The sequence below is a fragment of the Azolla caroliniana genome, unplaced genomic scaffold (genome assembly GCF_043228905.1).
Source record: "Azolla caroliniana isolate FFs.n. ecotype wild unplaced genomic scaffold, voAzoCaro1.0.p SCAF_15, whole genome shotgun sequence".
Lineage (NCBI taxonomy): Eukaryota > Viridiplantae > Streptophyta > Polypodiopsida > Salviniales > Salviniaceae > Azolla > Azolla caroliniana.
In genome coordinates this window covers 7,167,450-7,179,996 of record NW_028230450.1, presented here as the reverse complement: position 1 = coordinate 7,179,996, position 12,547 = coordinate 7,167,450, and the positions used below count along the sequence as shown (strand labels likewise).

The 12,547-nt window shown below is 40.7% G+C and overlaps 1 protein-coding gene across 1 annotated transcript; it reads left to right on the top strand.

Moving 5' to 3' along the window:
• The first annotated feature begins 388 nt into the window (after positions 1 to 388).
• Positions 389 to 2,121, top strand: LOC147854514 (uncharacterized). Its single transcript, XM_087331559.1, has 3 exons — positions 389 to 554; positions 671 to 1,208; positions 1,833 to 2,121. Exons 1-3 carry the CDS (start codon positions 389 to 391, stop codon positions 2,119 to 2,121), a joined length of 993 nt encoding a protein of 330 aa, XP_087187685.1.
• The last annotated feature ends 10,426 nt before the right edge of the window (positions 2,122 to 12,547 follow it).

The window sequence follows — 12,547 nt, the reverse complement described above, 5'->3', positions numbered from 1 at the left end:
GTTCATGAAAACTCGACGATTATTATTACCTTACATTTTTATTGTCCTCTTGTTTTAATAATACACTACTTTTTTTCTCTTGATCTTTTCCTTCAATATTGTTTGTGATATATTTGTTCCCTCAAATTCTTTCACATTTACATACATGGATTTGCATGTGTGCGTAAGCTAATGTGAGTCATCCTCTTTTATATTTATTTTTTGATAGATTCGAAGATCTATAGTGGAAACTTGATCCTTGATTGCCTCGTTATCTTCCATATATCCCAAGTATTTTAATTTGCTTATTCTTTTTAGAAAACATGGATTGTGTATGTATGTTTCCCCTTCTTTTAAATGGAATCCATAGATTATGCTAGTTCAATGTACTCTACATTATTGTTACAGTATGTCCCACAACAAAAATACGAAAGGCAAAGGAAAGCAAATCAGTCTCTTTACAATGCCTGGTTTTAGGAAAAACTTGTCATCTTCCAATGAAGATGTGTCTCTAGAAGAGCCTATAGAGGACTATCAACCCTCTCACGAGTTATTTCATGAGATGAATAGAATTAGTAAGGCCAAACTAAAATTTCAAGAAGATTGACCTACTAAATTTAAGTGGCTTCAAGAGGATTTAGAAACTGGTCTTTTATGGTGTAGTTATTGTAGTAGTGATCCTCATTGTAAGTCTTCATTTGGCAAAACGGGTGCCAGAAAATTAAGATTTCTACATTAGAAGAACATGCAAGAAGTGTGGCCCATCGAGGTGCCATTTTATTCCAAGAACGAGACAAGAATGGTCTTGAAAAATGTGCATCAAAGAAAAAAGTTAGTGTGGATGTAGCAATTGAAAAATTGTTTAAATGTGCATATTTTATAGCTAAAGAGGATTTGGCATTTAGAAAACTGGAAAGCCTCTTACGATTGTTAAGAGAATGTGGTGTGGAAGGCCTTCCACGAATGTATAATGATAATAAGGCTTGTGCAAGCTTTATCTTGCACATTAGCAAGGCTCTTGAAGCCGAGATATATGATAGGGTGAGGACAAGTCCTTGGTTTGGGCTTATGGTAGATGAAGCTACCGATGTAAGCGTAACCAAGAAATTGATCCTTTATGCTACATTTGTGGAAGGAAGGCAAGTAAGAACCTCTTATTTGGGGGTACTTGAAGTAGAGGATGGTACATCGAACACAATAACAGAAAACATTTTAGCATTGTTAAAAAAGTGGAACCTGTTGAGATTTCGGTCCCTCCGGATGGGATGTCCGGAGATGAATGACGGCAAGCCCGGTTGCGGTTACGGAATCGGAGGATGAAGAGTGCCCGGTTACGGAGACGGATGATGAAGACCCCGGCTACGGAGCCGGATGACGAATGTACCCGGAGAGAGATCCGGATGCGGGGACATATTTGTGAATATGTTTGCCAAGAGCCCTTGAGGCTATATTTGTAAATAGCCCGAAAGTCATATGTGTATAAATATGACTTAGGGCAAACAGTTTACTGTTGCTGCTCATTTTTGTTTTCCACTCAAGAGGAGTGAAGAGAGAGCAGCCGTGAGAGAGAGAGAGAGAGAGATAGAGCGTGAGTGAGGAAGAGGTCGACGCCTCTGTGTATTTCCGCCGCCTGTGGCGAGGACAGCGAGCTCAAGGTCGTCGCCTTGCAGCTCGCTATTGTATACTTCTCTGTGCATAGTTTTGGTTTGGAGTCTTGTACTTCCGTGGTTTTTCCCGTACAGGGTTTTCCACGATAAATCGCGTGTCCACTCTATCTTTCGCATTTCCTATTTTCTGCAACAACGATTCGTGTGTTTCCTTGGTTGTGGCCGAGAGGTGAAGGTGAATCGGAGCGTCGATTGCCAACAGAACCTAGATGTTAGAAAAATGATGGGATTTGGAAGTGATGGAGCATCCGTTATGGTAGGTATGTCTACAGGTGTTGCTACAAGATTGAAGTCATATAATCCATTTATGACTTCCTTGCATTGTTGTGCACATCGAACAAACTTGTGTGTGCAAGAGGCTTCAAAGAACATTGAAGTCAAAGAAACATGCAAGCTGTTAGATGCCCTTGTGAATCGGGTGGTTGCACATTTCTTGAGGAGCTCAATGCACCAAGGTGAATTGCTACAAGATTGAAGTCATATAATCCATTTATGACTTCCTTGCATTGTTGTGCACATCGAACAAACTTGTGTGTGCAAGAGGCTTCAAAGAACATTGAAGTCAAAGAAACATGCAAGTTGTTAGATGCCCTTGTGAATCGGGTGGTTGCACATTTCTCGAGGAGCTCAATGCACCAAGGTGAATTAACTAAGATGCAAGATGCATTTGAATACACACATTTGCATATTCTTGGGATTGTAAAGACACGATGGCTTAGTCGGTAGGGTGCTATCATGAGGGTATGCGATGTGTATGAACCCTTGATGAAGCTTTGCAATCGCAAAGTGATGCATACATGTATTCTTAAGTTTAAGAAACTTTAAAGTAGTGTATATGCTTCACTTCCTTGCAGATGTACTTAAGTCATGTCTACATTAAGTATGGAATTCCAAAAGGAATATGGGGATGTGAGATGCATTGGAGGTTTGGCTATGATAGCCATTGGGGAGATAGAAGAACAATTTCTACATCATGTTATGATGGATCTCAATGGTTTTGAGAAGGATAGCTATAATTATCCAATTATTCCAGAATATGGTAGAGAAAACGGAATGCTTTCAGTTTTACGAGATGCTATAAAAGGTAATATGTATAAAAGCATCCTCATGGATAGATGTATTGATGGTGAGGATTTAATTGAAGCCATACGATTCCAAACTTTTTTTTCTAAGGCATTAATAGAGACAATAAAAAAAAGGCTTCAAGATCCGGTGACTCTTTCCACGTTGAAAATGTTATCACCAATGAACATGTCTACCGGATCTACAAGCATTTTAGCACGAAAAACTATGGGTCTTAATGAGTTGAAAACACTTGGAAATTTTTATGGCATTCAAAAAATGATAGATGGGAAAGCGTTTTCTCCCATAATTGATAATGATAAACTGTATGATGAATATGCAATTTTCAAAATGCAAGCCACTACGGAATGTCTTGGAAGAGATTTCTTAGATGTTTGGGGTATGATAAATTGTAATGATGTGTGGAAAGAAAAGCTACCCGAACTTCTAAAGCTTTCATTGATAGGATTAATTCAATGTTCTTCTACGGCAGCATGTGAGAGAGGCTTTAGTCGCCTGAATCTAATAAGAAATACGTTAAAAAGCAATGTGGTTGATGCATTGATATGAATCTCTATTGAAGGACCTAAACTAGAAGAACATGACTTTAGTGCCAGCATTTTGTTGTGGCGAGAAAGCAAGGCATATCGTCATATTTTTACTGGAACTTCTCATGAGCATGATGATGACATCAAGGACTTCATAGAAGATATAGATTGAAACTTCATAAATTTGATCGATTTTGTTTTGGAACTTTCTATATACTAGATCTAATTTGATTTAATATGTTGTTAATGCTACTTTACAAAGTTTTGAAAAGTGAAATTTGTTTAAAAAGTTAGAATTTTTTTTTGGTAAATATATATCTTTAGTTTTTGGGATCCAAAATTTTGTGATTGATTTGATTTGTTATTGCGCTAGATTTTTTTTTTAATTTGGTATGTGGCCAAATTTATTTTTTTAACATGTTCCAGTTGACATTGTCATTGGTAGGAACATGGCCGGTTGAAATTTTAAAATTTCGGTTAGGTTTATGAGAAGCGGGAAAATTTCCGGTATGGGCTACAGACTTTGCCCAACACTGGATAGCTCTCTTTACAAGCTTTCTAACCCATATTTGGGTTACAAACGAAAGAGTTATGACCATTCCTTTTTTACTGTTTTTATGGCCCGCTTTTTCTCTTTTTACTTTTCTCTATGTATCTTACATTTACTTTTGACTTCTTCTTAAGGTCTTGGTTCGTGTTCTTAGCCTCCAAATATGAATTATCCACAATTTATATTCTTCTAGTGTTCAATGACTTGAATTCTAAAAACACTTTCACATTTAGCCCTCCCCCTTGCTAGAGGCTAAGCGATTTATGGCGAAGCACTTAATGGTAGTACTTAACAAACAAAAGCTCTCTCACCAATCTCTTGGCTACAGACAATGAGAGAGATATAATCAAAAAGAAAATAAAAATATGTGAGTAAAACCCCCGCTAATTGGTAGGAAAAACCTCACATTCTCTACAAATAAAATTGATAATCACTATTACCATCTTCCTCTTTGTTAATAGAGAGAAAGACATGTCTACAATATGGACTACTAAGAAAATAATGTATGGGGAAACAAGTCCACTTCTTGCCCCCATCCATCGGTATCAACAATATCATTAGTAACTTGGGGAATATAAGTAGGTCCCCGAGTTACATACTCTTTAAGGCGCCATCCGTTGACTCGATAAGAATGAAGTGCTCCATCCACATCATTCAATTGGTAACTTTCGTTGGCATACTTTTTGTGAACCACAAAGGGTCCTTCCCATTTATTATCAAGCTTTTGTCCTTGAATATAATCATATCCATTATCATACCTAAGAACCAATGATCCTTCTTCAATGTGGTTGCCCTTGTGTTTTTTTTCATATGCCTCCTTTCTCTTCATTGCTTGATTTAAGTAATGTTCCACGGCTTCTTCGCTTGAATACTGTAGTAGGTGGTTGCTTGTTAAATGACTCATCACACCATTTCCTTTTAAGCGATGCAATCCTCCATTAGTCTGTTACTTTTGATCTCAAGTTCGATAGGAAGTAATGCTTCTTTCCCATAAACCAAATAAAAAGGAGTAAAACCTATGGAGGATTTATAAAAAACTCGATAAGCCCAAAGAGTATCATCCAAATACCTATCCCTGTCATAGACATATGCCACGGAGGAAAGTAGGGATTGAACCCAAGTCCTCATGGTCTCTATTGGGCAAACCCTACCACTTGAGCTACATATGCATCCTTGTATTTAATTCAACTTCATATAGTGTAGATTGAACATTGGAAGTTCCTAGCTTACATGCATTCTCATTCTCTAGCTTGCATGCATCGTCATGCATTCTCTATTGCATGCATCGTCATGCGCACTCTATTGCATGCATCCTCATGCACTCTATTTCTAGCTGGCTTACATAGCCCTACCCTCTTGTATAAATACTCATGTGCACCTTGATTCTAATCAAGGTGAACAACACAAGTTACAGATTCTATAAGTTGAGTTCTTGTTCTTTTCCTCTCTTGTTCTCCAGTCTTATCTTCGTTCTACTCTATTATACTTGTTCGTGACAATCCCAAGTTCTTATTTTGTCTTGCACTAACTTTGTCAAATTCTTCACTATAAGCCCATTCACTTTCTCAACTGCACCATTTGCTTGAGGGTAATAAGGCGTTGAATATCGGTGCTTAATCTTCAACTTGCTTAATAGACACGCTAACATTTCACTCCTAAAACCTTGTCCATGATCGGATACAATCTCCATGGGAACTCCAAATCTAGCACAAATATTCTTATACACAAATTGGGTTACATCTTTGGCTTTAATCGAGGAAGTTGTTGTAGCTTCAACCCACTTTGTCATGTAGTCAATGGCCACCAAAATAAACTCTTTACCATGTTGAGTTTTGGGAAGAAGTCCTACTACATCAATTCCTCATTTCTCGAATGGAGCAAACACCACAATGGGTTATAGAGGACCACTTTGTAGATGCCTTATTCTTGCTTTTTGACATGCATCACAAGATCTACACCAATCATGCACATCCCTATGTATAGTAGGCCATGTAAAACCAATTAATAAAATCTTTCTTATCATTATATCATGGGCTAAATGCCCACCACAAACTTCTTCATGCAACTTAAAAGTGATCATGCACACTAGATGCATGAGTAGCTTTTACTATCATGCGTTTTTTATCAACTATAGTGTTCATGCACGCTAGATGTGCATGTGTAGCTTTTTCAATCATGTGTTTTCTTCTAACCAAAGCTTTTTCCTAGAAAATATGCATGAAGATAAGTATTATACATATTAAATATAATATATTCATGATGAGTTAGTACAATGGTAAGGTTTGGGTTTGTTTACATGGAGGTATGGGTTTGAAGCTTGCCCTATGCATGTAACATATATTTTAATATTTTCTTCTCTATTTCTTCATATTTATTGAATCGGTTATTTTATACATTTTTCATGTAGTGTACGAACTACACTATGACACTCGCCCCCTCCAAACTTGTACATCCTCTGGTATGTGCCAAAATTGTCAGTGCTCGTTATTCTCCTTCATCTGTAGTACCCTCCGTTTCTCCCGCTATGTCGACTTTGTCTCTCCACTTTGAGCACGTCCATTCCTTCCACCCGAACCATTGTCGCCATCCAATCTACCATATTCTTTGTTCATTCTTTGCATTGCCATGATTGGTTGTTATGGCTCCTTGTGCTCCTCATGAGCATAACCTTCATGTCTCGTGCATGTGCCACCTTCGTCCTGACTATCTCCTTGGTCAAGGCACTTCGACCCATCATTTATTCTTGTTTTGTGCCTTCCTCCCCAAGCCCTTGTCCGAATGATGACATTGACTGTCCCATGTAGTCCCTTCAAGTGGATGTTCACCTTTAGATTATGATTCCTTATGCGACCATATTTCATGCTTCCCACTTCTTCCACCTTCATCGTACAATCTTGTCTTAGAGTTGACAATCTTCATGTTAGAGCCCTCCTTCTTTTTCGAGATCTCATCCTCGGTAACACCCTTCAATTCCACTTAGCCTTGTCATCCATGGTAGTGTGCTTGCTTGGCCTCTTCCTCGTGTTCACCAACCTCGACTTCTTGGAGATTGGGTGTCACGGGCTCGACCATTTCGACCTCCGACGGCTCAACTTCTGTCCGGATCGGTCTCATCCGATCCTCTTTCAGCTAGAATGACTTTTGTTCGGGTCGGGCTCGACCAATTAGTTTTCATTTGGGTTGGCTTCTGTTCGGATCGAAATACGAGCCGGATCGTCTTCCATCCGAATAAACTTCAAGTTCTTCCTTTTTTGTCACTCTCTACCTCTTCATCGAACTCTGGCTCACCATCACCTTCCATCTCTCCGGTCTCATGTTGGCTCTCGAGCACAACTACCGAAGTCTCTAGAATAGGTGTGGAGGAATTCCTATGTCTTTGATCAATCACAAACGCCTTGTAGTCATAGCTCACATTGGCTTGGTCTTCCACTTTCCCACCACCACCTTCCGTCTCTTCGGTCTCACATTGACACTCTGGCACAACCGCCGAAGACTCCAGAATTAATGGGCAAGAATCCTCGGTATTACCGTTGTCGTGATGTTGCATGTCTAGTGGGAGAAAAAGTGAAAAAGTGTGGTTCCACGCACATTACACAAATACTTGTAAAAATGAAAATATATCAATAATAAATAATCCTAGGGCCTAATGGCATTGAGTGCGTACAGAGGGGTGCTAGTAAGATTTGAAGCTTGCACCTAACAATCGGCAACGGTTCGGTTTGAACGAAACCAAATCGCAAAACCGCGGTTTAACGGCTTAACGGTTTCAACAATTCGGTTCGGTTTCGGTTTGGTTTCAATAGTAAAAACCCGTGGTTTAAACGGTTTAACAGTTTCTATTTTTTAATTTTTTTTAAAAAATTAAAAAAAATAAAAAACAATTCTAAAAAAAATTTTAAAATTGTTTTTTAACAATCTTTTAATTTTTACACCTTATTCTCACATTTTAGGAACATCTTAACATTTTTAAAAATTCTAAATAATGAAATATTATAAATTTAAAAAAATTAAAATTTTGACCTATGTTGAAAACCGAAACCGAACCACGAAACCGCGGTTTTTACGGTTTAATGCTTTAACGGTTTGAAAAATGTTTATCGGTTTGGTTCAGGTTTCAAAAAAATTAAACGGTTTGGTTTGGACCCTCTCAAACCGAACCGTTACCGATTGTTACTAGCACCTCCAAGATAGGAGGCAATTAGCTTACCACTAAAGCTACTACTAAGTGCTTTAAATTTTCTATATTTCCGTCCCATATTCAATATTCCATAGGAAACAAACGTACAAAACCGTGTGCACAAAACCATGGTTTTAAGCCCATGGTTTTATGCATGTTATAAGGAAAATTGTGTGCACAAAACCATGGTTTTAGCCCATGGTTTTGTGCATGTCATAAGCCTGGAGAGACCTATAAAAGCCTCTAGTTGGGCTTGTATAAGGGGGGGTCAATTTGGAGATCATCATCATCAATAATAATATAATACTCTTCTTATTCTTCTTCTTGACATCTATCTTCTTATCAAGTATAAAAATCTTCGATCTTCTCAAGTGTGACATTAGTTTCCTTGACTCCTACATACACATCATCAGCTTTTCGACAATTTTGCGAACGTCCTCCCCGGTGATCCCACTCAAGCGAAGCACGCACGCACGCGCATCTTCACGACATCTTTTGGTGAACCCGACGTGAAGAGCGGCGGGGGAGGATGAAGATGGACGAGGAATATCTCATGAAGGCAATGTCGAAGATGATGATGGAATTTTCGAGAGAATGTAAAAGATGAGATGCGACCCAACAAGCTGTCGAAAGCGTGGTCGAGTGAGTCAGCTATTTCGACGGGGGCATAGTCCAAAATTTTCTAGACACCCACAATGCCAAGATGGATTTGAGAGGTGTAAAAGAAGCTATGAGCCTGGAGTACTTTTGTCGGGTGGTGGCTGAACCGAACTACAAAGAGGTAAAAGAGCTTCAAGAAGCTCATGATTCGTGGGTGACTTTCAAGGAGGCTCTATTGGAGGCATATGGCTACGAGAGACCGAAGGGACAAAGTTTGTACAAGTTCAACCAATGGGTGTCATCGATGAAGACCCACCGGAGTGCCATGGATGCGTTCGTTGAGTTTGAGTGTCGATTTGCTCAACTCTCAAAGAGGGATCGAAGATTGGTAGGGGTGAATAAAGTTCTACTATTTGTAAAGTCAATCGATTGGAATGAAAGGAAGGCCATTGGAATCCAACTCAAGGATGACGATGGTGCAAATGGCCTCATCGAGGATTGGGCCAAAGTGGAAAGGGTATGCCGACAACACGATGAGAGGAAGACGAGATTCTCGTCGACAACAACACGACCCATGAGGGATGTTCAAAGGAGAACGGGATGCAATACACCACCACCGAAGGAAGAAAACTCGAAGAGGGAAGATTCGATACTCAACATAGAAGCCTTAATGAGAGAAGTGAAAAGAGAGATGATGATAGAAAAGAGAGAGAAGGAAGATATAGAAACCCAAATCTACAAAGATATATTAATAAGGAGTGATGATCATAGAAACAAGAGAAAGAAGATCCATAAACTCAAGCCTACAAGGATGAATTGATCACTAGAAAAACGCACTACATGAATAGGCAAGAAAAACACCACAAGAAAAAAACTCTCCTCACCACCTCACTCTTCTTGCTTTATATGAAGTTCTCCTCTAGTAGATAAGTTTCGCTTGCTTTCTTTTCCACGCTTTTTTTAGAGCTTTTCCATCTCCTATTCTTAGCTATGACACAACGATCTTCTAATCGTCATATCTCCCTCATCCATGCTCCAAATTTAGATATTTACACGTGATATTTGGGTATCAAACGAGAGAGTTATGAGCGTTTGTTTCTGACTGCTTTTTGGTGGTCTGCTTTTTCCTTCTTTTACTTTTCTCCATCTTTCTTGCTTTTAGTTTGACTTATACTTGAAACCTTAGCTCGTGTTCTTGGCCTTCGGGTGTGAATGCTCCATACCTTATATTTTTGTAGACTTCAATACCTTGAATTCTAAAAACACTTTCACAAGAAGCATTCAAGAACTTAAAGGTGCAAGGTGATTTTGAAGAAGAGCTTAAAATGGAGCGAAAACTGAGGAGAACGGGGATCGAGGAAAAAGAGACCTCCCAACAAATATGGGTTAATGAAGTGGCCAATACAAAGGCTCATGTTTTTTATGACAATACCACGAGAGAAGGTGTGAAACAAGCCACCTTCTCGACTTACGGAGGAACGACGGTCAAGAGAAAGGCCGAAGACTCGAGAGTGGGAAATGTTGCTTTAAGAGTGGATGAGCATTTCGGAACACATGTTGTGTCCGAAATATCGAGTGATGAAGGTGCAAGCATGAGCAAACCTTGCATGATCGAGGGATGTAAAGAGTGTGAGGTCGATGTGATTGAGGTGGTAGCCACGAGGAATGACATCGAGTCGCAGATGGCTCTGGAAGAGTCCACAACGGATGACCGTGTCAAGACTTTCCCAACACTTGATCTAGAGACTTGGGCAGTTGCGTTCGAGAGCCAACATGAGACCCAAGAGACGGAAAGTGGTGGGGAAGCAAATATTGAAGGCAATGAGAATAACAACGTTGAGCAAAATATGGCTATGGATGAGAAGACGGTGACCGATGGTGCCAAGGTTCTCCCCACAATTGTTCCTGAGACTTCTGGAGTTGTGCCCAAGTGCCAATGTGAGATCAGAGAGACGGAAGGTGATGGCAAGAAATCGAAGGACCAAAGCGGCGATGAGGACGATGACCACAAACTAAGGGATCCCTCCACACCAGTTGCGGAGACTTTGGCAATTGTGCACGGGAGCCAACATAAGACCGGAGAGATGGAAGGTGGCAGCGAGGAGATGAGGGTCGAAACCATCACATATGGAGGAACAGTGGCCAACAAGGAGGCCAAGAATAAAGCGACAATAGAGTTTGATGAAGAGCCAGAGAGTGGCAAGAAAGGAAGAACCGGAAGACAATCAGGATGGAAGATGCAATGGTTGGTATTTCGACCCGAACAGAAGCCGACCTGGACGGGAGCTAATCAACCGGACCTGACCCAACAGAAACCCGGACGGATGCCGACCCGGAGGGAAGACGATCATCTGAGTCCGATTCGGCCGAATGTGAATCCGGAAGAAGACCGGCCAAGCCAGAAGCTGATTGCTCGAGACCGATCCAGAGAAAAGTTGAGCCGGCCAAGCCGAAGGTCGAAGCAGAGGAGCCGCGACACCGAGTCGAGGTTACTGAGCATGAGGAAACGCAAACATGAAACAAGAAAGGACGATCAAAGGAAGTTTGATTACCACGGAGATGGTCGGGACAAAGGCGGCACATGTACGATGCATGAAGGGTTACGCTTAGGAGGAGCAAAAGGGGCTATGAGAAGTGGTGATGACAATGGGAAGGGCGAGCGAATGATATGGTTGATCGGGTGGTGACGATGGTTCGGGTGGAAGGAAGCATGTGCTCAAAATGGAGGACAAAGTCCACCGCAGGTGAGGCGTAAGAAAGAAATAAATCAAAGGCCAACCAGCTTTGAGTCCACCACATCACTCTTTTCTTCTTGGCACATGCCAGAGGATGTGCGGTTTGGTGGGCGTGGATGTCATGATGTTGCGTGTCCAATGGGAGAAATTGTGAAATAGTATAGTTCCACGCACATTACACAAACGATTATAAATATGAAAATTATCCTAGGGCCTAATGGCATTCGAGTGCATATAGAGGGGTGCAAACAGGATTTGAACCTCGCACCTCCAAAATAGGAGACATTTATCTTACCATTAGGGCACTACAACATACTTTGTATTTCTTTTCATATTCAAAAGGCATAGGAAAACAACCGTACAAAACCGTGTGCACAAAACCATGTTCCAAGCCCATGGTTTTGTGCATGCACAAGAAAAACCGTGTGCCCAAAAACCATGGATCCAAGCCCATGGTCTTGTGCATGATAGAAACATGGATAGACCTATAAAAACCCTCGTAAGTCTTGTGTAAGGGGGGGGGGGGGGGGGGGTCAATTTGGACATCATCATCATCATCATCATCATCAATAATAACATAATACTCTTCTTATTTTTCTTCTTCACATCTATCTTCTTCTCAAGTATAAATAATCATCGGTCTTCTCAAGTGTGACATTAGTTTCCTCGATTCCTACATACACATCGTCATCTCCTCCCCGGTTCGAGACCCCGGTGGTCCCGCTCAACGGAAGTACGCAGCTTGAGCAGGACCACCGGGGTCTCGAACCGGGGAGGAGGTTCGCGAAATTGTCGAAAAGATGACGATGTGTATGTAGGAATCGAGGAAACTAATGTCACACTTGAGAAATACATAACATAGTGCCCTAATGGTAAGATAAATGTCTCCTATCTTGGAGGTGCGAGGTTCAAATCTTGTTTGCACCCCTCTATATGCACTCGAATGCCACTAGGCCCTAGGATAATTTTCATATTTATAATTGTTTGTGTAATGTGCATGGAACTACACTATTTCACAATTTCTCCCATTGGACACGCAACATCACGACACCGTTCTCTATCGTTTCGCCCATTGCCACCTTCTCAACTATCTCTCCATCGTATGCATTGACTTCGAACTTCATTTCCTCCTCACCACCTCCCATCTCTTCGGTCTCAAGTTGACTCTCAGATGCGACTACCGAAGTCTCTAGAATTAGTGGGAAGGACTCGATATTATCGTCCTCCAT

Coding starts and splice junctions, on each gene's coding strand:
- LOC147854514 (XM_087331559.1), top strand. CDS start 389: ATGTCCCACAACAAAAATACGAAAGGCAAAGGAAAGCAAATCAGTCTC. Junction 555..670: donor TCATGAGATGAATAGAATTA/GTAAGGCCAAAC, acceptor CCTCATTGTAAG/TCTTCATTTGGCAAAACGGG. Junction 1,209..1,832: donor ATTTTAGCATTGTTAAAAAA/GTGGAACCTGTT, acceptor GGTGAATCGGAG/CGTCGATTGCCAACAGAACC.